The following is a 24,200-nucleotide window of genomic DNA, read 5'->3' as shown; positions in this document are numbered from 1 at the left end:
GCAGCGCCTGGCAGGCAGTCAACGTTTCGTGAGTGTTAGTGGGGGGAGCGGAGAAGGCAGTGGCACCCCACTCCAGTACTCTTGCCTGGAAAATCCCATGGACAGAGGAGCCTGGTGGGCTGCAGTCCATGGGGTTGCTAAGAGTCAGACACCACTGAGCTACTTCACTTTCACTTTTCTCTTTCATGCATTGGAGAAGGAAATGGCAACCCACTCCAGTGTTCTTGCCTGGAGAATCCCAGCGATGGGGGAGCCTGGTGGGCTGCCGTCTATGGGGCTGCACAGAATCGGACATGACTGAAGCGACTTAGCAGCAGCAGCAGTGGGAGGAGAGAAGGTGCGCTCCCACTCTTGATGGGCATGTGAACAGGTAGGTCCCACAAGGAAAAGAAGGGATCAGATTCAAGGCCTTCGTGGGGGAAGGAACCAGTGTAGCTTGGAGATGGATCAAATATCAGGGGAAAAGACAAGACAGACCAACATGGGGCTTGGTGGCTCCGGATGGATGGATTGATCTGTGATTGAAATCAAGTCATTGCTTTTTTCTCCATGTAGTTTTCCCAGCCAGTGGATGGTGGCCCCTTCCCTTTATCCAGTTCCTCTGGCCCTGTCCAAGGTGTCAAGTGTGCCCCTAAAACTAGCCTGGGCTGAGGGGCATCTGAGGAGTTGGGGATGGAAGACAGTTCCAGGGGTGGGGGGGTGGGCAGCCTGCCTTTTGTGTCCTCTGCCTTGGCACCAGTATCCCTGGGTGGTGGGGTTTGGCGGTCAGTCCGGGTCCCTGTTCCCCTCTGCATTTAGGTTTGGGGAGGGGGGTCTGGGAAGGCTTGGAATCCAGAGCCTTTGCCCAGGGACACAGTGACACCCAAAGTGGGGACAGGGCAAGCCAGTGATCACCATGGTGGAAGGAGGGTGGAGACACAGCCATCTGCAATCTGGGTTTTTGTTGTTGTTGTTGTTAATGCTCTAGAGTAATAGAATTCGGCATGCAAGTAAATTTTTTTTAACACATTTTATATTAAATGTAAAAGCGTGATTTATTCACTTACGAATTTAATCCAATTTGTTTCTAAATATTGTTGATTTCATTATCAAGTGTGTTATCAGCTGTTGAGCTTTAAAATTTTGAGCATCTTGGCTTTTGCCATTTTGAGACTCAGCAGGATGTGTTCGGAAGCAACATGAGAAAATAAAACTCTGGAGGTCCCCCAACCCCAGCCTTCCAGGAGTCCTGGGTTCCTTTCCACCCAGCCCCCAGTGCCAACTTGCTGAGGCCGCGGAGATTGAAGGCCTGGGAGCTGTGGCCTTTGGGGACCTCAGGAGGTGGTTGGTGTAGGTTTAATGGATGGGGTGGGCAGGGCTTCCCTGGTCAGGGCCCTGGGCAGCTAGCCCCAGGCCTGGAGCTCCAGACCATAGGCATCCTGTGGCCCTGGCCAGTATCCTGAGCCCCTCTCCCTTAACCCCCGGGGTCAAGGCCCACCTGCTGATAACATAGGGCTTCACTCACTTTGAGGAGCATGCCCCCATCAAGGCATACTGTCCCCCTCCCTTTATCTGCTGTGAGTCTGGCGGCCTCTGCAGTGTCTGCCCTTCCAGGCTGGTACCCTGCACACTGAAAGGGCCAGGGAGTGCCTGGGCTGTGTTGGAGGTCACAAGGGCCACACAGGAGCTTTGAGCAGGCATTTACATCCACTTGTAAAGCACGTCAAGGAAGCATGTCTGCCCACTGCTGACAGACTCTGTGCCAAGGGCAGGCATGGTCCAGCCAAGCAGAAGAAAGAGGTTTGGGTGGGGTCAGGGCAGTTGTATTGGTGACCCTGGGAGAGCCATCAGAGGAGGGGGTGGGTCAAGGGGGACTAACTCCTGTCTGTAGGGGTGAATGCCTGCAACCCCCAAAGGAGCCTTGGAGGGGGAGGTGCCGGCCTATCCGTCTCGGGAGCCAGGCTGGATCTGAAAGAGCCAGCCAGCTGTGAGGGTCTGTAGTTGTGGGGAGGCCTCCCTGGCTCTGTGTTTCCATGGTATGGGGGTTTCAGATCCTGAGCACCCCCAACCGCAAGAGACAGACTGCCCAAAGGAGGGGCTGCGGGGCCGGGGGCCGCTGAGTGATGGGCTTGGGGGCTTGTGCTGGTTTTCATGCCTGGAACCCCATGTCCATTTCTGCCCCAGGGAGGTCAGGTGCACCAGGTATCACTATATCTGAGCTGCCTACCCTGGGGCAGGGCACAGGGAGGGCACGGCCAGAGAAGGGAGCGGGTGTGCCCCATCACTGGGTGAGCCGCTGTGGCTCCAGGCCTGCTCTGGCCATCTGCAGCCAGTGGACTTGGGGCTTCTCCGACCTTGGAGGCCTCTCATGCTGGCACCCGTGGGGTGTGGGCTGGGCCCCAGGAGTGGGGCCTGGGCAGCCCTGTGTGTTGAGGAAGGAAGGCAGGGCCCCCGCTCCCCAGACCCGACCCCAGCTTCAGTGCCGCCGGCTTGGAGCCCAGGCCATGTGTGCCCGTCAGGCGTGATGGGACTCTGGGCCCGGTGCTGTGCTGCCTCCTGGCTGTCTTTCCTGCGGGGATCTGCCATCCTGATGCCTCTCCTTAGGCAGCCTCCTGGCCCACCTTTACTCTGAACCCTCCTTTGAGTGCCCTGCCCTCTCCTGGGGAAGGGAGAGGGACTTCAGGAGCTTGGGGTCGGGCCTGAGCTAGGGTTCAGGGAATGGGGCGTTGTCTCTGGAGAGTGGACACTGTATACTTGGCCTGCTGGCCTCAGCTGCGGAGTCAGGTGAACAACCTAACCCTGACCTTGGTGTTGGGGATACCTCGTGGCGCCCCTGTGGGTCTTCTCCTTGATGCAGAAATGGGTGGAGTTTAGCCTCTCTCAAGCCAGGATGGGCCTTCTGCAGGTGCAGCTTGGACCCCTAGCCCGGGCAGCGGGGTGTTGATGAGGGTGGGTGGCACTCACCTTCACACTGACCGATCTGTGTGGGTGTGGGGGTCCCGGGGGCCTTGCTAGCTCATGCCATGAGCATTGCGCTGGTCCCCAGAGGTGAACTGAACAGCAGCTGGTGTGGGGTGTCCCTCAGATGGAGCCGCAGGAGTTGACTGCTGCAGCTGGCAGTCTAGTTGTGGTCTGGACTTTTGGAACCCTCCACCCCCATCCCCCACCCCCCGCCGTGTTCCCAGGCTCTGGCCCCACAAAGGTCAAGTCTGAGTGCCCTGGGGCCTTAGGATGCCACCACCTCTTTGCTCGAGGACCGGACTGAGTTCAGCTGGGCTGGGGGTGAGTCCAGCCCAGGCAGGCAGGGGTGGCCCCTCCTCCACCTGCCTGTGTGGTCGTTCCCAGTCTCGGAGTGCCTGGGACCTGCCTTCCAGCCTTCCCCTAGAGGTGCTGACCTTGGCGCCCTCCCCCATTTTGCTGGGCTTTCTCTGCCTCAGTCTTTCTGCTGCTTTGTGAGTCTGGGCACAGGGGTCCCCCAAGGTCACCTGACTGGGGTTACCTTGGCTTCCTCTCAAGTGCCGGGCTAAAGATTTGGGGTTGGAATTTGCCCAGAAACTGTCCAGTTTGTTTTGCTTTTCCGAGCCCTTGCAGCCCCAGGGCTAGGGCCCTCTGGTAGGGGTGGGATGGGGAAGTGGACCCTGGCGTTTGGCCACAGACCAGCAGAGTGTCCACACCCGGGTCTTCCTGGCTTGAGCCGGGGTCTCATCAGCCCAGGTAGACAGTGAAGTCATGGTGGGGGGGGGGGTCACTTCCTCTATGAGGCAGCCTGCCCAGCACTGTCACTGTGGAGACTGTGGTTGTCTCCTGGTATCGGGGGTTCTTTTGGCGGAGGGTGCCTGGCTAAATAAAAGACTGTGTCTCCCAGCTTCCTGCATCTGGTGCGGTCATGGACCTGCGCTCTAGACGATGACAGGGACAAAGCATGTAAGTCAGGAGCTCTGCCCTTCTGCTCGGCCCCCTGCTTCCTGCTCACTCATCCCAGATTTCGGTGGCACCTTGGGCCCTGGAAAGTGACCTTGAGGAGGGAGGCTTATACCTTGCTGGAGCAGGCAGGGGAGTCTGGCTCCCTGAGACCTTGACCACCGGTGACGGAACACCTGCCTTCTCTGAACTTTGTACTCAGCAGAGAAATAAACTCTTGTTCTTCGTAAACCCCTGTGGTGTGGTTTTCTGGTGTGTGCAGCAGGCCCAGTGCAGTCTCATTCTACAGGGGCTGCTCTGGTGACCGTCTGCCTGGCAGCCCTTCCCCATGGTGAAGGCAGAGGAGGGGCTCGGCCTCAGGCCCACTCGCCGACCCCAGGCACGATCGGCCCCCCTTCCTTCCTGAGGGCCCTCGGTTCTGGGTGCGGCCGTCAGGCTGAAGGACGGCCCCTGTGTCCACTGACGGTCTCAGCTGAGCCACACTGTGGGCAGGACTCTTCCACAGCCCTGGCTGTCAGCCCTGTGGCGATTTCTAGCCCTTGGGAGCTCAGACCAGGCCGTGCAGGGAAGGAAGGCATGACCTCGGCCCTGGCGGATGTGGCAGCCGTTTGGGGTCAGTGTCTCTAGGACTGTCTGGACTGGGAGGTATGAGTAGAGTGGACAATGCTGGGGGTGGGGGTGGGGGGAACAGGCTGACCCTCCTGTTGGGGAGCCTGCGGGTCCTGCCCCCAACCCTGGGCTTGGAGCTGCCACAGCTCAAAGCAAACCACCAAGGCTGTGGTGGGGGCTTCTGAGGCCCTAATCCTGGTTCTTCGAGGACACGTGGCTCCAATGCTGGTTTCCCAGCAGCCTCGCAGATGACCCGGGGGTGCCATGTGGACCCTAACAGTGGCACCCATCTGTGGCTCTTGGGGTGTCTCCTAAGCGACTCCCCTACAGTTGCCAGAGCTCTGTGCAGCGTGGTTCGTCTCCCACCTGCCGTGTGCCTCCCCTCTGGTCCCCGCTGCTGCAGCTAGGCTGTGCCTACACCCTCCCTTCCACACCTGCTGACGGGGTTTCGGATCACCAGAGCCCCGCTTTCACCCTGCCAGTCTCCTCTGCGCGTCTCCACCTCATCTCCCATCAGCAAACTCACCTCTTCCCGGGCCTGTGCCGTCTGATCTCAGTGTATGTGCCTCACACACGCTGTCCTTCAGTCCTGAGCACCTTTCCTCACACTGTGTTTTGTGTGAGGGAAAAATGATGAATTTCTGAATTTTTAGTGTAGGGGTTAAGGTTAAAAACAAGGCCAGGATGCCCTGCTGGCCTCTGTCCTCTGCTCAGGGCTGGCAAACCCAACCAGGCTGCAGCAGCCACACACCTGCAGACAAGGCTGCAGCCCACCTCTCGGACGTTTGCTGCTGGGCAACGTTCAGGGCCACAACGACCCCTGTGTGTATTTTCTTTATAACATGTAACTAAATGAGAATGTTCTGAAGATCCTTAAAGGGAGTGACAGCTACTGGAAATTATTTTCAGCATTCATAAACTTTGAGAGACTAATAAAAATGCAAAGTTGAAACTGTACCAGATGAAACAAAACCAAATCTTTTCTAAGCCCATGAATTCTAATGGACTGTAAAAGGCTCAGAGATTCAAATCACAGGAATTTAGAAAGCTGTAAGAAATAAGGATGCACCCACCAAAAAGGAGCTGACGCTGAAGAAGACACTTCTGGAAAATGGTGTTGAGGCTACGAGCAGCCCTGGAGCCAGAGGCCCCTGGCTCACCCAGATCCGCACCCTCCTCCACAAACCCTGCCTTCCTCATTCCTCACCCTGGATGGAGGGTCTGTCGAGTGGCCATTTATCCAACCTGCTTTTGTACTTGTAGTTTAGGCTTCTTCCACAGGAGTGAGTTCTGTAAATTTACTGCAAATTAAGAAAAACGAGCTCTTGCTTTCGTTTTTGTTTTTTTTTTTTGCCATGCCTTGCAGCATGCGGGATCTTTGTTTCCTGACCAGGGATCAAACCTGAGCCCCCCTGCATTGGGAGTGTGGAGTCTTAACTGCTGGACCACCAGGATTCCCCCTGCTCTCATCCAGAACTTGATACAGGAGGCTTGTCTGGGGCTGGGTGGTGCTGGGGCTGCGGGCCCATCTCGTGACTCACAGACCACGGTTGCCTTCCCTCCCAGCCTTTATTTCCCAGACAATCACTGTGCCTTAGGTGCGCCCTCCACGGACGGCCGCTGGGCCCCAGGTGGTCCCCGACTGGCTTCCCGGCCCGTGGCGTCCCCCTGGAAGACACCGGTGGGATGATGCCGGGTGCAGGGCTGGCTCTGTCTGGTGCAGCGTCCACGCTCTCTGGAGAGGGGCTCCCAGGACACGCAGCCGTGTTGGGAGCCAAGACCTCAGCACCTAATCCGGCCACGTGGCCCTTGGGGATGCGACGGGCACCCCACTGTCCATACCCAGGCAGCCCATAAGCCGGCTGCCCCAGCCTGCTGGCCACCCGCTTCACCAGGTGCGAACGTGGGGGTGTGGCTGTGCCCTCCGCCCAGACCTGCGGCCTGCCTGCACAGACGATCGACATTCTGGAGAGCAGGCTTGGGACCACCTGAGACGAAGGCCCACCTGGGCTGCTTCTCGGCTTGAGGGCAGCGACACACCCGGTCCATGCTGTGCCTTGATTCTCATCTCCATCGTAGAGAACAGCGATCAGAAGAGAGGTGTGGGGCGGGGTGGGCGTGGAGGGAGAGGACGCCCACCGAGCGCTTGGCTCCTCATGGACCCGCGTCCTCGGTGGGTGGCTGCAGGTGGGCGAAGCTCAGGAAGACCTGCTCCAGTGAGGTCTGGCTCACGGAGTAGTCATCCACTCCGTACTTCTCTTTGGCCTTCTCCAGAACGCCAAACACCTGGGGGAGTGGAGAAGCCGCTGTCAGCCAGGCCAGCCAGGCAGGGCCCGGCACCTCGGTGGGTCTGGGAGTCCTCTGGCCATAGTGGGTGGGAAGGGCACCAGAAATCCCACCCCTGCCTGGGGTGAGCGGGCCTGGGCGCTACTCCCCACCCTGACTCATCCCAGCTGTGGTCCCTCTGCAAGTTCCCTTTTTCATCCAATTTTTTCCCCCATCTCAGATATTTTGGCTATAAACACCCCAAACCTAGTAAGTATTGGGGTGAGTGTTAGAGCAGAAACTGAAAGTGATTGTTCCTTGGAAAGAGCTGACTGGAGAAGGAGTGACTGCTGGGGGCCTGCTGGGGCCCAAGCTCACCTTCGCCCAGCTGAGGTCATCGCCGGGCAGGTGGTAATGAACCATCCCTTGGTGCTCATCCTCCAGGACGCTGCCTGCACAAAGCAGAGACCATGTCCCCCTGAGGGCCAGGCTGGACGGCCGGGGGAGGGTGGAGTTGGCCCCGGAATCATGACTCCCAGCCCAGTGCTCAGGGATGCACAGACGCATGGCGCCCTCTGCGGCACATACCTGGGAAGGTCAGGCCCACGAACGCCTTGAACTCCTCCAGGGCCTCCTGCTGCCCGTCACTCCGGATCTTGGCCCGCAGGGAGTAGCCACTGCCAAACTTGCTCTTGAGGTGCTGTGGGCTGCCCAGGCACTTGAACTGACCCTGCACCATGATGGCCAGCCGGGTGCACAGGGCTTCACACTCCTCCATGCTGGGGAGAGGGGGCAGAGCCTGATATAGCAGCGGGGAATGCTGATGCCCGCCCTCCACGCCAAAACCGTGCACCTGGGAAAGTGCTGATGCCCAGATCAAGCTGTTCCTGATTCCCATGCTCAGGGTGTGGCCCACTCGCCTCACAGACTCTTCACCAGAGGCTGACAGATCTTCTGTCCACCCACCCTCTCCCGGCCCACCTGGCCCACAGCCCCCGTCCTGGCTGAACCTGTGGGAGGTGATGACGATGGCCTTGCCAGACTCTCGGGCCCGTGCCACAGTGTCCCAGAGCAGACGCCGGGCCACAGGGTCCATGCCAGTGGATGGCTCGTCCAGGAAGATGACCGCGGGCTCTCCCAGCAGGGCAATGCCGGTGCTGAGCTTGCGCTTGTTGCCACCGCTAAGGCCGAAGGGACGTGGGAGAAGGCGAGGCTGACAGTTAGTGTGGGGTCCCAGGTCCCAGCAGAGGACGGAGCCCAGGGATGGCAGAGCCCCCGGGAAGGAGAACAAGGTGGAAGCAGGAGGCCCTTAAGAGCTGTGCCTAGGGGGTCGTCCTGCAACCCACAGAGAGCGGTACCACTGCCTGTCTGCACCCAAGGGGGCCTGACTGGGGGCCCGGCAGTGCCTCCAGTGGGGAGTACTTGCAGGGTAGCCCTTCTCATCTAGCACTGCCTGGGCCTTGCTGCCATATCCCTGTGGATCATGAAACAATGGGTGGGAGTCCCTGACCCATGTGCCCCCTGCTCTATGGTAAGGGATACCCCAACCCCACCCTGGGAAGGTCTAGGGTCACTGGGACTGAGGCACACCTGTACGTCCTGACCAGCTTGTTGGCGTGCGGCTCCAGGAGCAGACCCCGCAGCGTGTTCTCCACGCACGCGCCGATGTGGCGCTCAGGGATGCCCCGGAGCCGGGCGAACATGACTAGTGTCTCCCGGCCCGTCATGTGGTCCAGCAGGGCATCGAACTGGGGACAGTAGCCGATTAGCTGCCGCACCTGGGGTTGGAGCATAGCAGGGAGTTGGCAGGTCAGAAGCCTACTCTCAGGAGATCTCCCCAAGGTGGTCCCTCAGCTGGTGCACTGGCCCTGGTGGCTACTCTCCGCCAGAACTTGCCAAGGGGCACTTCGGTGGGGACACTAAGAGAGGTTTGCCTGGTTCAGTGAGGGCTGGGAGCACTAGGACCCAGACTACCCCCCAACCAGGGGTCAGAGACTGGCCAAAGCCTGGTCTACCCTGGGCAGCAAGGGGGCAGACGGCTACAGGAATACATTGATTGTACAAAGTGACCGTGTCTATGCAATGCTTTACAGCTGAGAGATATGCACTCTGTAGTTCATCGGATGTTTAACAAACACCTAACGTGTGCTGGGACCTTCCTTTTCTCCCTCTGTTAAGAGATGTTTGTTGGCGACACCTTTGGGGCAGGATGTAGCCTAAGAAGACGGCATGAGAGCTGGTCTCAGGTGAGTGGACACGTTTGGCAAAGCCAGAACGCCGCATGGCTGGCCTCCAGCTCCAGCCACGTTCGGCAGCTGGTGGGCACAAGCATGCCTCGGTTCTGTGGATTCCAGAGATGGGATTTCTTTTTCTTTAACCTCTTCTGGGTTCTCAGGCTTCCAGGATCTGGTCTTAACTGGTTTGGAGACCTTCTTGGCTGTGACCGTGGCAGTTACTATCTCTTCCCTATTCTCTCCCTTCCAACTGGAGCGCAGAGTAAACGTGTTTCAGACTCCTCACCCTGGCCTGCGTTTCCTGGACCATATTTATAGATCTCTCTTCCTTGCATGCCTTTTTAATCTTGTTGATTTCTCTGAACACAGGAAACACAGTTGTTTTATAATCTGGGTCTGGTAACTGCAAATCCAAAGTGGTGGGCCTGACCCCCTACAGAGCCCTGGTGTCTGTGGGCTCCAGCCACAGCATGGGGTCTCCTCTGTTTGCTTTGCTTGTGTGCTGTTCAGGCCTTGAAGTACTACGTGAGGGGTTCTCGGAGGTCCAGGATGAAACCCTTCCTGCAGAGCGGGTGCTCTGCGTGCTGCAGTCGGGGCATGGCTGACTGGGAGCCCCTGATGCCGGTTCAGTACAAGCTGTTACTCCCAGGCACAGGCCCTTCTCTGCTCCTTCCGTTGCCATGCTCAGCACACGTGGAACTGTCCACAGTCCCCGGGAGCAGGATGGCCTGCTTCATGCTAACCCAGAGGGGTGGCTCTTCGTTTCTGCCCCCTACACACAATAAGGTCCTTAACATACGCCCAAGTCTCAGGGGCCAGAGTGGCCTCTGTGCAGGGGTGGCCCCTGCTTGCAGACTCCAGCTGGGGGTCGCCACTAAGCCTCTCACTCTTCCATGATCTCAACCACGTGGTTTAAGGTTAACCTTTCATCCAGCTTTTGGTTCTTGGTTTGAATGGCCCAGGGCACCACTGCCATCACTGTGTACACAGACTGGAGTCCTTTTGAGAGGGCAGAGTTCTGTGGGTGCTGCTCTGTGCCCAGGTCCAGAGATGTCACCAGTCCGGGGTTGGGGGGGACCCAGTCTCAGCCTGTCCGCCTGCCGCGCCTCGTCCCCTCCGGCCCCGGGCGCTCTGATATAGCCTCACCCCTCTCTCCATCACTTGCTTAGCTCTGGCCGTGGCCACTGCCTCGTCCTGCTGTCCCTGAGCCTCGAGCCAGAGGCCAGCCTCATCCCTGCCTCCCTGGCCGCACCCACCTTCCCGATGTCAGAGCTGATGCTGTAGCCCCCAACAAAGGCGTCCCCAGAGGTGATGGTTTCCTCCCCGGTCAGCATTTTGAAAGTCGTGGTTTTCCCGGCTCCGTTGAAGCCCAGCAAGCCGAAGCACTCCCCTTTCTGCACTGCGAGGGACACCTTGTCCACGGCGAGGAGCGGCGCCCGCTGCTCGTACACCTGCGCGTGCGCGGAGAACACAGCCATGAGGAGGCGGGGGCAGCTGGCCGGGGGCAGGGCCAGCCGGGGTGGGGCGGAGCAGAGCAGTCTGGGTGGAGCCATCCGGGGGCGGGGCTATCCAGGGCGGGCCGCCTCACCTTGGAGAGCTCCTTGATGATCAGAGGCGTGTCCAGCAGGGAGTCCAGGTTGGGGGACAGGATGCGGTTCCTTTCGTCCGTCACGTCCTGGTCTTCAGGTAGCGCCGCCGTCCGGGGGTACAATTCTGTCTAGTTGTTTGGAAAAGAGACCGCCGGGATGAGCTCCCTCGAGGGCTCCCAGGCCGCTCAGTCCAGTTCAGCCCCACGCGGGCCAACTCAGGTCTCTCACAAGGAGAGCTGGGCGGCCATCAGGGCTGACACTGGCCCCGAGGAGACACACACCCCTTTCCTTAGAAAAGCTTAGTGTCTTCGCCCCATTAGTCCTGGGGCCACCTGCCCTACAAGTACTGTCTTGGCAGGTTTTGTTTGGGGAGGAAACGTATATGACAAACACGAGGGCGCCAGGGTCCCCAGGTCTCCGGGGAGACTCAGATCCCCAAGGCCCCAGGCTCCCTCGACCCATGGCTTCAGAGAGCCCCAGGGGATGCTGTGAGCGCTGCCGGTGGACTCCCTGCGCAGTGGCCCCAAGGAAGGCTGACCTCAGTGGTAGGGTGCCCCCCTGCAGAGCCTGACAGGCCACTCACCAGTGCCCGCCTCCTCTGGAAGGCACACAGGCAGGTCTTCAGCCTCCAAAGCAGGTCTGCCTCCACGAGGAAGAGCAGGGTGAGGTAGGCAAACCCTGAGGCAGCCATGGAGGTCACGAACCTGCCGACCCCAGGGGTGCTCCAGGCGTAGAAGTTCTCTTGGTACTGGATGTCTGTGCAACACAGGACAGGGTGCTGCACCCGTGGCCTGGAGCGCCCCTCCCCTCCGGGGGTCCCAGCCCCTCCAGCCCTCTCTCTGCGACTCCGAAGTGCCTGTGTACAACCCCTGGGTGAAGGCTGCACAGGTGGGGCCCACTGGGCCTCTAAGGGCGTGTCACAGCCACATGGGGACCCAAGCACTGCCTGCGTTTCGGTGGCTTCACCTTTGAGGTGGCCCTTGTGGTTGCAAGGGGTTCAGCTGTCCGGAGTAAGGCCTGGACACTCACTGTATTTCCGGCAGTAGTGGGCCGCCACGTCGGAGGAGGTGCAGTACCGTCTGGTCTCGTAGTTCTCATAGAAGTTGCTCACCGCCATCCCCAAGCAGTGGTTGGGAAGCACCAGGAACACGCGGTCCAGGGTTCTGGAAAGTTCTTCTAACTTGACCGCTGTGAGGAGGAAGCACAGGCCAGTCAGCGTGGGAAGACACACTGCACCTGCATGGGCGGTGCAGGAAGAGCTGGTGTCCGGAGTTCCCCATGCAGCCCAGCTGCGCCTGCCCCAGTGATCCGGCACCGGGCCTGCTCTCCTGCTGGTGCGGGTGCCGTGGGGCAGGGCCGCTGGGCACAGCGGCTGCAGCACGGCTGGCCAGGGTGCCAGCTGGTTGAGCAGCTCTGCGGGTCACGGAGTGGGTGAGGGGGTGGGCTCGTGGCGCCCACCTGGGATGCGCATGATGGTGACAACCAGGAAGGTGGCGATGCCCGACAGGATGTTGAATATGGTCAGCCGCGTATAGGCGGTGGCTGCCCCAGAGAAAAAGAAGCTCATCAGGTACATGAGGGGGATGATGGCCCAGCCGTAGAGCGTGAGCAGCAGCAGGGCGTCAGCCACGTGCCCGTCCCGCGTGAAGGCGTGCACGTCGAAGGCCTTGAATACCACCTGCAGCGGCACAGACAGGGTGCGTGAGTCCTGGCCCAGCAGCCCCCAGGCCCCATCTCCCAAAGGAGCGGGGCGTGAAGAGTGGAGGGGTGGGGCGCGAAGACGGGAGGTGGGGCGCAAAGAAGGGAGGGGTTGGGGCGTGAAGACAGGAGGGGGCGGGGCTTAAGAAGGGCGGGGTCCGGGGGGGTGAAGCCAGGATCGGGTGGGGGGCGCGAAGACAGGTGGGGGCGGAAGGTGAAGACGGGAGGGGGGCGGGGCTGAAGAAGGGCGGGGCTGCCAGGGCCTTCCCACCCTCCTCCCGCAGCAGGGGTGGAGCCGCCAGCACCTGCTGGGAGCCCAGGGTGATTCTGCAGGCTCCCCCCAACCCCAGACGCGCGGGGAAAGGCCCCAGGGCCACGCAGCTCACCAGCAGCAGCAGACTGGGGACGAGGAAGGATAGGAGGTCCCACAGCAGAGCCGAGAGCCAGAAAGTAGCCACGTGGACACCGCTCACGAACTGCACATGCTTGGCCTGGACGGCCCTCTCGCTGACTGCTAGGATGGAGAATGTGCTGGCCAGGAATGCCATGGCGAACAGCAAGTTGAGGGCGATGTCGAATCCTTTCCGGCCCCTGTGGTGGGAAGCGGGGAGGGCACAAGACAGGTCAGGGATAGAGCACAGCACATCCCGGCAGCTGGACCATTCAGTGTTGGCTCACTACTGTCCAAAGCAGGTGATGCAGTGACTCAGCCACTAAAGAGGGTTAAGGAAGAATCCAGAGCCTCGGGGGGGTCTGCACCAGGAAAACTGCATCCCCCTACCCTGCCCAGGAACAGCTCCCCTTCCGGGCATCCGGTCCGCAGTGATGGCACTGCCGCCCTCCCAGTGACCTTCCATCTGTTTCCTGTGTACCTACTCCCCACAGACACTCAGGTGTGTATCTGACACTTCCACCTGGCTCTGTGGTGGCCCAGGTCAGACCCGCTATTGGGCATGGCATCAGGGTAGTGGCAGTCTCCCCACTCTCGTTCTCGAGTGGGCAAGACCTTCAAGTGCCAGCAACACCTATCAGAGACCAGCGCTGACAGCATCATTCTGTAGCTTAAACTGCCCCCTTCCCACCCCCTGAGCGTCTCAACACACGGTGCTGGGGTGGGGAATGCTCTGAACTGATGAAGTGCTGGCACACGTGGATGAGTCTCGAGAGTGAAAGCCAGTCACTCAAGGCCACACGGTGTCTGATTCCACCTATGGGAAATGTCCAGGACAGGCAAACCACGGGGACAGAGAGCGGACCCCCGGCTGCTTAGAGGTGGAGGGAAGAGGAACTGCCACAGTGCCGCGGTTCCTTGAAGATAATGAAAACATTCGATAAAACTATATTGTGGTGATGGCTCCATGACTCAGTGTACTAGAAACTGTTCGATTGTGCACCGTGAACAGGAGAACCATATGGCAGGTGGGTCATATCTCCTAGAGCTGTTCTAGGAAAAGAAAAACTCCTGTTCTCACCCAGTTTCACCATGCTAAGCCCAACTCCCTAGCCTGATCCCTGGTGCAGCGAGAACAGAGGACTGCCACCCAGTCTCTGCTTTCACAGTGGGGTCGAGAGGGGGCGGAGGACACCGAAGGGCCAGGAGGCAGTCTAAAGTGGGAGGTGGCGATGAAAGCCCCATCAATGAACTGCCCTGAGGTGGGGTGACTGTTCTGCAATAAACAGACTTTTCTGGTTTCATCTGGACGGTCCCCAGAGTTTTAGGGGCTCTCTCTGCAACCGGGAAGAGGAGAGTCCTACACCATGAAGGTGACAAGGCCGAGGACAGAGATGCCTGAGGTGGTCCCAGACTTGAGGCCACTGGGGGGCAGTGACACACACACACACGCAGGGCACTGAAGGCCGCACCCCCAGGACATAGGTCGGCAAGAGCTGGGTGCAGATTTGGGAAGAGGGTGCAGCACCCTCCAAATCTACAGGAGTCTCTGGTGGGGCCTAGGTGTGTGTGGGCTGGGGTCTCCCCAAAGTCTCTGCTGTCCCAGGAAAGGTTGTATGTGGAAGGCTGAGGAGGGTGTGGGGTTGGGGTCCCCGTGGGGGGGAGCCCAGCAGTGCCTCGGGTGTGGAGGCGGTCAGTCCTGGTGCTAGGAGCAGGTCCTGAGCACTTGGGGACGGAGTCCTGGGGAGGTGGGACGGGGCACATACTCATTAAACTGGTCCTTGGCAGCCTGCAGGGTGCTCCGGGGCTGGGGGAAGTTGGACACTGTGATGGAGGCTCGGGGGCCGCATAGCAGCTTGAACAGGAGGTTGTCCACGACGGCTAGTGCGGTGGCTGGAGAGTGGTACGCTTGGTTGTTGAACAGGGTGGTGACGACCGTGTGTTCGCCTGTGTCTCTGAAGGATGCTGCCACCAGGCACCGCTCGTTGAAGCCGCCCCCCTCCATTGAGGCCCTGAAAATCAGGAACTCCTCCAGGTCACCTGTGTGGTGGCGGCAGGGGCAATGGCAGGGTCAGTGGCGTGGATGACCGGCTCAAGGCTGGCAGCCCGCCAAGGCCCTGCTCTGAGTGCCTGTCCTGAAGGGCCACAGGAACCACAGAAAGGACACATCACCTTTCACCCGCACGTTGTCCAGGGGCTGAAGGGCCACGGGGTGGGAGCCACTGGACCCAAGGCTGCAGGCCTGGGGGGGCACCCCCATAGCCACAAGCTCTTCCTTTTGCACCCTCACGTGGGTGAGAAGGGGGCTCTGCCAGCACCAGCCACGCCCCCGAGCTCCCTGGGACAGCTCCGAGACGCCCCTTACCCAGCACCTCTCGAGGCTCCTGGCCCTCGGCCTGCAGCATGTCTTTCAGATGCTCCGACAGCTGCTGATCCAGCCGAGAGGTCCCGGGGACTGAGAAGGGCACGACGGTGCGGCCGTACTCGCCCAGGGTCAGCTTCAGGAGGGGGTCGTCGAAGATCTCGGAGGAGTAGTTGATGGCCAGGAGGGCCAGGGTGAGGCACGTCACAGGCACCAGGACCTGGGCCGCCACCACCTTCCACTCGCGCCAGCTGTAGGCGGCCTTCTTCAGGAACATGGCCCAGAACTGCTGGCAGTGGAGGGCCAGCTGCAACAGAGGGGCACCGGGGTGACACGGCCATTGGCCCGAGCCGGCCCTGCCCCTGCCCCCGGCAGCACGAGTGGGCCTGGGGCCTCTAGCTGACAGTGGCGTGCTGGGTCCTGGGCCTTCCCCCAGGTCCTCCCCTGACATGGAGGATCCATGAGAGCACCTCCTTGTAGGCACCCCCTGGGCCTTGGGGCCTCACACCAGCTGTGGCGCCAGGGCAGGTGCTATTCCACCATCCAAGGATGTTAGGGGACTCTGTGATACCCCAGAGAGGAGCCAAGGCCTCGGCCTTCCATCCCTGCTGGTTGGAAGACTCCAGCCGCGCTCACAGCAGAGCAGGTGGACAAACCTCCCGCTGCCTGTATTCCCCACGCTCAGTCCTTCACTGTGCAAGTCAGGCTGGCAGGGACCAGAGCCCAGCTCCGCTGTGAGCTGCCCAGGCGACCTTGGCCCAGGCCTCAGCTTCCTGTCTGTAAAACGGGCCCACGGCTGCCTCTGTCTTGCTGGGTACAGGGCACATGTACACGGGGCACTGTCAGCCTTATGAACGGCATTTGCCCTTATTCGTGAGTGGGCAAGTTAGAACAACGAGAAGTGGCGGTGCTCAGTTAAAACGCTCCGGGTTTTCCTTCTCTGGGCCAGCCTTCAGGAGCATGAGCTGTGACCTGCCCTCTTCCCGGGGGCCCAGACCCTCTGGATGCCCGCGTCTGCCCTCACAGCCTCTGATGCTCTCACGCCCTCACCCCGGTGTTGAGCCTGATGGCAGTGCACTCCTCCTCAATCAGTGCACCGACGCCGTCGGTCGGGTCCATGGTCCCGCACAGGTGGCCGTCCACGGCCCAGTCGCTGGCCCGCCGCTCATGCTGGTACTGCAGGGCAGGGAGCTGGATGGCCTGGATGTCCATGCTGGTGTCCACCAGCTTGCCAACCCTGGCCGAGACACGAAGGCTGGGTCAGAACAGGCTCCTCAGGGAGGGAGGGGGCAGCAGAGGAGGAAAGCCAGTGACTGTCAGGGGCACTAAGGCAGATGGCCATCTGTTCTGCCAGCTGTGCCGTCGTGTGCCCATTCACACACTCATCCCTGCCTATCTCCAGGATGCCAGCTGCGAAGACCAGGCAAAGCCCAGGAGAGAGAGAGACAACCAGGCAGGCCCTGATCCTGAGGACCCTGGTCTCCTGGGGAGACTGACTACGGTCAGCATTTATGCCCCAGACTGTCCAGAGGGACAGGACGGGGCACAGGGCACAGTGGCAGTGTGGAGAGGGCTTGCCACAGTGTGGAGACCTGTGGGTCGGGGCTCACTGTATGCCGAGACCAGGAGGCAGAAGAATGCAGCTTGGGAGGGGCCGCCTTAGGGCAGGCATGACGGTGCATGTGGGGGGCGATCCCATGGACTGTAGCCCGCCAGGTTCCTCTGTCCAGGGCATTCTCCAGGCAAGAGTACTGGAGTGGGTTGCCATTTCCTTCTCCAGCATACTTCCCGACCCAGGGATCAAACCTGGGTCTCCAGCATTGCAGGCAGATTCTTTACCAACTGAGTGACTCAGAAGTACATGTGGGAGGTGGGTTGGGGCAAAGCTGGCAGGTCCTCGGGTGGCAGAGCTCGGAGTCACGGCCTTGGGCTGCGTGGGGGGCTGCACTGAGGCTAGAAGCCACCCAACCTGTGCACATGTGTATTTATATTTGCTGATGGTGTTGCCGCCTCTAGGCTGCGTGAGCCCCAAGGGAAAAAATCTGCATAACATTTATTTTTGTATTTCTTGTTTTTAGCACTGTATCTGCTGAATAAAGCATTCAGGAAATGCTTGACCAATGTGTTAACTGTCTGGAGCCCTTGCCCCAGTTCTGAGGAGTGAAGGCTAAATTTCACATCTTCACTACAGAAGCATGCCTGAGGATGATCACCTGAACTCTAGAAGAGCTCCCGGGAGGGGCCCAGGGGAGGGGCCGACACACAAGGTGGGGGTGGAGTGTCCTGGTATCAGAGTTCCACTGCTCTGCGGTCTGGTCTGAGTCACCTGGCTGAGTCTGTGCCGGTGTTACTAACAGGGCCCTGCGGATGTGAGCTCAGGCCCTGAGGGCCGGCCCGCTGCCCTCCTGCCACCCCAGCATGCGGGTCCACCTCGGATGGGTGTTCCAGATGACAGTCAAGGGCACTGCTTTATCATCACACTTTAGAAAAGCCACCCGCAGGGCTGAGACCCTGACGGATGCACGGGTACTGACCGGAGGAAAACCTCCTCCATGGTGGTGACGGAGGCCCCGAAGCTGGCGATGCCCAGCTCCTTCTGCTTCTTCTCCAGTTTAGCAAAAAGACTTTCAAACCTGAAAAAAAAAGAGACCAGGCTGATAAGTTGCTTCTCAGTGACTTTCTAGATGATCTGTTCCTAAATAATCACCTCTGTGCAGTGGGGGGAGGGGCAAAGGAAGGTGAGCTCCTGGAGATGGTGTCTCAGTAAAAAAGTTCAGCTTTGTCTTTCCCTGTCCCCCTTCCTCCCCCAATATAGCAGTTTTTAGAATAATCTTTTTATTTTGGCCAGCCATGCTGTGTGGCTTGTGGGATCTCAGTTTTCTGACCAGGGATTGAACCCGGCAGTGAAAGCGTTGAATCCCAACTGTCAAATTGCCAGGTAAGTCCCCACACAACCTCTTTGGGGTACTTGGGCCTGTAAAGCACTCTTTGATAGCACACACATACATGAAGTCACAGACCAAACCAAAAGAAGTTGGGGAATATTCATGGACTTGTAGGACACAGAAGTCCTTTCTAAGGAGAAATCACAAAGGAAAAGATAGAACCCATTTGACGTAAAATATCTGTGAGGGAAAAACCTCTCACAAAATTAGAAGGTAGCAATGAATTGGAAAAACAACAGAAATGGTTGATGTTAATACTGTATACACAGGACTGAGACAGGCAACAGCCAGAAGAAGCTACGCTTAGCACCCAGTAAGCACCGGAAGTGGTCAATCTCCTGCCAGCAGGAGTGGAAGAAACACAAGATGATCAGGACGCAGTGTGGCCATTCCCACCCATGAGATACACAAGTAATGAAGAGAAGTCTGACTCAAAGCTGGCGTCCCTAAAATGGACCCTCCCCGTCCTGCTGCTGGGGAAGTCAAACTCAACACCTGTCCGGGGGGAGTCTGGTAACACGTACCCCGTTCCTGGGGATCTACCCCAAAGGGCCACTGGAGACCTCAACAGAGTTTTCTAGAAAGATGTGCATTAGCATATTTGTGTGCGTGTGTCTGTAAAACATGAATATGTGATGACAGAGTGGGTGTTAAATTATAGTACATCTAAGTCAGGGAATGCTGCCGTGATTAAAACCACATTGCTCAGTCAGGCCTGTAGCAAGATTAATGCACTTGTAAGTTTTCTATTGCAAAGTTTCTGCATGTGAATCAGAAGTTTCGTTTTTACCTGCCCACATGGGGAGTCTGCTCTGTTTATGAGGCATGTGTCCACGGCTCAGACTACAAGACCAAGAACATATGTGAGTTCACAGCTGCACAACAACCCTGAGTGGCTACAGCGTGAGGAGCAAGCCACGCATGGAGAGCGCCAGTGCACCCAGCACCCTGTGATGACCACCCTTCTCCTCGGGTACAGCCCTGACGCACAGGGAGGCCTGGCACCCCGGGCCCAGCAAGTAGACTCACCAGGTACCAACCATCACTGGCCCGGGAGCTGAGAGGGACCCTGGCCAAGCCCACAGGTGCAGGGTGCGTGTCTCACACACAGGCCCCTTTAAGTCCCACTGAGCCCCCTTCTCAGATCTGCGCCTATGTGTGTTCTGGGACATGTATGTACCTCTGTGTGCTCTCTCTAGGATGTGTGCCTAAGCGTGCTCTAAGACACACATGTACCTGTGCATGCCCTGGGACACACACGTGCCCATGTGTGCTCTGGGACACGTATATACCTGTGCACGTTCTGGGACGCAGATGCGCCCGTGTGTGCTCTGGGACACATATATACCCGTGTGTGTTCTGGGACATAGACGAGCCCGTGCATGCTCTGGGACACGTATGTATCTCTGTGTGATCTGGGGCACATGTATGTACCTGTGCGTGCTCTCCTTGGGAAGAATGAACGACAGCTCTGCCCCGGCGCTGCTCTCCAGGGTGGCATTGGGGACGTGGTGCTGGACCAGCCGGGAGATGCCCTCGGGGTTGCAGTGAGGCTCCTTCACCAGCGTCATGTGGTAGCCTGCGCCTGAACACCCCAGAGTGTTCAGTGCTCACCCAGTGACCCAGTGAGGTTCACCCAGGGCCCCAGGCTCCCTGGGGAGGGGGCAGGCTCCTAGGGAAGGGGCTGCAGAGTGGGGGCAAGTGAAGTGGAATCGATGCCCCTCAGGGTGCCTCAGGGCTGTCATGAGGGGCTCAGCTCCCCTCCCCTCACCCTCGCTGGGGAGAGATGCTGGAGGACCCGCGGTACTGAGCACAAGGAGGTGAGAGCAAGCTGGACTTCAGACTGCAAGTGGCAGAGGCTGGGTCCAAACTGTCCCCAAGACCTCTTCTCCCTGCTTCCTTGGTAACAGAGCCTCAGGACAAAGGCCGTACTCTCCAGCCTCCCCCCAGCCTGATGGTGAGCACTCGGGTCGCCTGCCACTTGCAGGGCTGTGTGTTGGCCAGGGGAAGCCGTGGGAGTCCAGGGTGCACCTCCTGGGCTGTCTGGGGGAGGGGTGCTGTTTCTCTGCCTTTGCTTCCTCTGCCGGTGGGACGTGAGCAGACCTGGCCTGCCAGGACACGTCGGATGGTGAGCAGTCCTCCAGCAGGGAAACTGCACTCACATACCAAAGAGGGGGCTGATTGCACCCACTGCCCATCCGCCGTGGGCAGTGCTGAGGGACCCCCGCCTGTTCGGGAGCTGTGATGCTGGCGAGCAGACTTGGCTCCTCCAATGGCACCCCTGCTCTTGGCAGACTCGGCATTGACTGCTAGTCCACCAGTCAAGGCCAAACAATGTTCCAAATTAAGACTTTCTGATCTCCTCATCATTCTCACAGCCCCTCCACCTGGGCCTCGGGTCTCCACCCACAGGGAGCAGACAGGCCGCCTAGAGAAGGCCGCTCCTCACCTGACCTCAGGGGCCCTTGGGGAACATGATTGGTGGACACTTTCTCCCGCTCCTGGGCCAGCCACGCGGACCCCGTGCCGAACGGACTTCCGGCTGCCCCCCGGCCCCGCCCACCGTATTTCTCCTTGAGGAACAGCGGCGACCCGCAGCACTGCAGCTCCCCCTTGGCCATGATGGCGATGCGGTCCCCCAGCAGGTCGGCCTCGTCCATGAAGTGCGTGGTCAGCAGGATGGTGCGGTCGCTCTTGTGCTGCTGCAGAAGGTCCCAGATGGCCCTCCTGGAGACGGCGTCCACGCCTGCGGTGGGCTCGTCCAGCATCAGCACCTGGAGGGCGGAGGGGCGGCCCCCGTGAGGACGGCAGAGCCCCGGCCTGGGCTGCAGGTCATGCCGCAGGCCCCCCGGGCCTACCTTGGAGCCCGCGATGAGGGCGATGCCGATGGAGAGCTTGCGCCGCATCCCGCCGCTCAGAAACCTGCTCCGGGAGTCCCGCTTCTCCTCCAGCCCGAGCACGTGCAGCATGCGTTTGACCTCCTCAGGGCACTTCTGACGCGGCAAGCCCTTCAGCTGAAACGGCAGGGATGGAGATCCAGCCCGTCCAGGCGGCACCAGCCTTGGTGCTGTCCCTGTCCCTCCCCGTGCTGGACCTCATGCCCTGACCACCCCGCACCCCACAGTCTGCTGACGGCTCCCTGGGGCAGGTTTGGTTTGCTGCGAGGCTAAGGGCTCCCGAGGCTGCCTCGCGGGTGATGGGACCTCCACGGCAGCTCGCAAATCCTGTCCCCTGCTGGCTCACCTGAGCGTAGAAGTAGAGGTGCTCGGCAACGGTCAGGTTGTCAAACAAGACGTCGTGCTGTGGGCACAGGCCTAGGCTCTTCCGGATCTGATCCATGTTCTGGGAGACTTCATACCCACTGATGTATGCTCGTCCGCTGGTCGGGGGGAAGAGACCTAGGGCCGAGCAGAAGACCCCAGGGCCTGAGGTCAATGCAAACACCCTCCAGGAGCAGGAGGAGGGCTGAGTCTCCCTGGTTCGCGTGGTGAGCACCCCGCCCCACCGAGTGGGCCTCCAGAGACAGAGGAGGGTCATCAGCCCTGGGTGCTGACGCGACCCTGAGCCCTCGGGCAGAGATGGGGTGGCTGGTACCTGGGGGAGCAGGTCGGAGGGCAGTCCCAGGAACCCAGGAGAAGCAAAGCACAGAGGATGGTCCCTGCCCCATGACCTCCTGATCCTGTGGTCCGGTCCCCACAGGAATGGCACCTTGGACACGTGCTTGATCTTGATCCCGGCCACCTCAGCTTCTTAGGGATGAGGTGGCATGCCCCCACACCCTTGGAGCCCAGGTCCCAACTCAAGCCTGCGCTCATGAAGGACGGGGTTACTGCCAGAGCTGGGCCGACGTGTCCAGGATGGCTTTTAGGAGAGTGGGCGCAGGACTCCCGTAAATGTGGCCTAAGGGGCTTCTGCCCTGTCCCAGGGCCCCTGTGCCTCCGCAGCTCTCAGCACAGACAGGCCACCTGAGGGCAAGTGGCCTGGCGGTCAGGGGTGGGGAGGGGGCATGGAGGCCGGGTCCTCACCCGTGAGCATGGAGAGGGTGGTGGTCTTCCCCGCGCCATTGTGGCCCAGCAGGACGGTGATCTGGCCCTCGTACAGGTTCAGGTTCAGGTCTCTGACGGCCGCCTTGCCCTTGTTCCCCACTCTGAACACCTGTGGGAGAGGCAGGGGTGGCCCTGGGCATCAGGAGCCCCGGGGCCCTCGCTGCAGAGGCCCTCCATCCTACTCCCCCAGGAATCCCTGTCCACCCGAGGGTGTCGGGTGGAGATCATGCCCAGTGCACCGCGAGGCCAGAGTGCTGATGGAAGGCCCCTTCCTTCCTGTGGCTTGCCATCTGCCCGTCCCCAGGCCCCTAGAACCCAGCGTCTCGGCAGGACTAGAAGGTCTGGAAGACCCAGGCACTGCATACAGCTAGCCCAGACAGTGTCCACTGCCAAGCTGGTCAGAGGTTAAGGGGGGCAACAGCGGGTTCTGACTCGATCCTGAGCCTCCACACTGGGCCCTGGGGCACAGCCGGGGTGGCCGGTGCCTGGGAGAGCCGGTCAGAGGGCAGCCCCAGGAACCCAGGAGAAGCGAGGCCCAGAGGATGGTCCCTGCCCCGTGACGCCACAGTCTAGTCCCCACAGGCGTGGCACCTTGGACACGTGCTTGATCTTGATCCCGGCCACCAGGTCCTCGGGCTCAGCTTCAAAGTACTCAGTCCTGAGCACCTTCTCAGGGTCGTCGTCCTCCTCCTCTTTCCCAAGCACCGTCCTCGGGCGTCCGCACCAGTACGAGGGCTAGAACAGAAATCGCGATCGGCCCAGTCACGTCAGCTCATTTTTTCTTTGCCACAAACAGAGCAACCGCTGACTGACACGCTGGAGCTGCGAGCCTGCCAGCCCCAGCCTCCCCCATGAGGCACTGCTGCAGAGAACGCGCTGCTGAGAGTCCTGGGGTCCGACGGAGACCCCGCGCAGCTCCGCACCCACTGCCCTGGGAAGTGCGGAGTCTTCCTTGCTCTGCCACAAGGGCTCACCGGGCACAGAGCTCAGAGGTGATACGAGGGAAAGTGAACCAAGAAACTGAATACAAAGCCAGGTCACAAAGCTTGCTGCCCAGGGCAACGTGGGGAGGCCCGGCTGCTGGCTGCATTCTCTCCCAAGTGCTCGTGAAACAAACAAGAGACGCCCGCGGGCCGGCCTCTCTCCCAATGGTCTGGCTCCCGCATTGCAGGGGTCACTCGAGGGTGGCACACGGTTGGCACAGTGGTGTGGGCAGGGTCACAGGAGAGGTTACCACAGGGCTCTGGGAGAAGCCCCCCAGGGGAAGCCCTGCTGGGGGAGAATATGTCATCCACAGCTCCAGCCCTGCTCCCCGTGTACCCCACAGCCAATGGGGCGGTTCCAACGCATCACATTCCATTGGTTTGGGGGGACACCTGTCTCCCATTTTAAGTGACTTTGAAATTAGAGTGTGTCTTATGAATTACAGAAACCACCACACAGAACAATGGCCAGTAGTTTTCTTTCTTGGTGACAAAGTGATGGTGCCTCTAAGAATCAGGACCATCTTAGATTTGATGAAATAATGAGCAGACCCTGATGCTGGGAAAGACTGAAGGCAAAAGGAGAAGAGGGCGGCAGAGGATAGATGGTTGGATAGCATCACTGATTCAATGGACATGAACTTGGACAAACTCTAGGAGATAGTGAAGGATAGGGAAGCCTGGCGTGCTGCAGTCCGTGGGGTCACAAAGAGCCGGACACGACTTAGTGACTGAACAGCAAGAACAAAGTGAATGGACCCTTGATAAATATTAGTTGAACCAAAGATAAACAATAAAGTGGCTCCTGGCTAACCTAGCTAATCAACAGGGAATTTGTTAACAATTTGGTGGTGCACGCATGAATACTGTGTAGCTGTTAAAAAGTGAAGCTGGTTGAGAAAAATGCATGTTTAAATAGAAATATATTTACAAATACATTTAAAAAAATTATAAATATGCACAGATAAAATCAAAAAGTGTATTTGTAAATAGACCCATGTGTATATGTACTTAAAATACCTGGGCTTCCCTGGTGGCTTAAATGGTAAAGTATCCACCTGTAATGCAGGAGACCCGGGTTTGATCCCTGGGTTGGGAAGCTCCCCTGGAGAAGGGAATGGCTGCCCACTCCAGTATTTGGGCCTGGAGAATCCCATGGACAGAGGAGCCTGGGGGGC

At 59.4% G+C, this 24,200-nt stretch overlaps 1 protein-coding gene across 3 annotated transcripts in view; it reads right to left on the bottom strand.

The window, feature by feature from the left end:
- Window positions 1-5,543: 5,543 nt before the first annotated feature.
- The window catches only part of ABCA3 (ATP binding cassette subfamily A member 3), a 41,220-nt gene continuing 22,563 nt past the window's right edge, over window positions 5,544-24,200 (bottom strand). For all 3 annotated transcript variants that reach the window (XM_068968291.1, XM_068968292.1, XM_068968293.1), the window contains exons 14-34: window positions 22,631-22,774; window positions 22,019-22,148; window positions 21,237-21,391; window positions 20,852-21,007; window positions 20,557-20,767; window positions 19,428-19,578; window positions 17,583-17,681; window positions 16,099-16,285; window positions 15,052-15,355; window positions 14,453-14,726; window positions 12,682-12,886; window positions 12,056-12,275; window positions 11,627-11,785; window positions 11,181-11,353; window positions 10,597-10,725; window positions 10,265-10,459; window positions 8,365-8,552; window positions 7,785-7,955; window positions 7,363-7,553; window positions 7,153-7,226; window positions 5,544-6,795 (exon numbers count right to left, since the gene is read on the bottom strand). In XM_068968291.1, coding sequence (XP_068824392.1) covers window positions 6,664-6,795; window positions 7,153-7,226; window positions 7,363-7,553; window positions 7,785-7,955; window positions 8,365-8,552; window positions 10,265-10,459; window positions 10,597-10,725; window positions 11,181-11,353; window positions 11,627-11,785; window positions 12,056-12,275; window positions 12,682-12,886; window positions 14,453-14,726; window positions 15,052-15,355; window positions 16,099-16,285; window positions 17,583-17,681; window positions 19,428-19,578; window positions 20,557-20,767; window positions 20,852-21,007; window positions 21,237-21,391; window positions 22,019-22,148; window positions 22,631-22,774 — 3,648 coding nt within the window. In that variant the 3' untranslated portion in view covers window positions 5,544-6,663. The remainder of the gene's footprint in view (window positions 6,796-7,152; window positions 7,227-7,362; window positions 7,554-7,784; window positions 7,956-8,364; window positions 8,553-10,264; window positions 10,460-10,596; window positions 10,726-11,180; window positions 11,354-11,626; window positions 11,786-12,055; window positions 12,276-12,681; window positions 12,887-14,452; window positions 14,727-15,051; window positions 15,356-16,098; window positions 16,286-17,582; window positions 17,682-19,427; window positions 19,579-20,556; window positions 20,768-20,851; window positions 21,008-21,236; window positions 21,392-22,018; window positions 22,149-22,630; window positions 22,775-24,200) is intronic.

The sequence above is a fragment of the Capricornis sumatraensis genome, chromosome 3, assembly GCF_032405125.1.
Source record: "Capricornis sumatraensis isolate serow.1 chromosome 3, serow.2, whole genome shotgun sequence".
NCBI classification, from domain to species: domain Eukaryota; kingdom Metazoa; phylum Chordata; class Mammalia; order Artiodactyla; family Bovidae; genus Capricornis; species Capricornis sumatraensis.
This window is presented reverse-complemented; position numbering and strand designations above follow the sequence as displayed.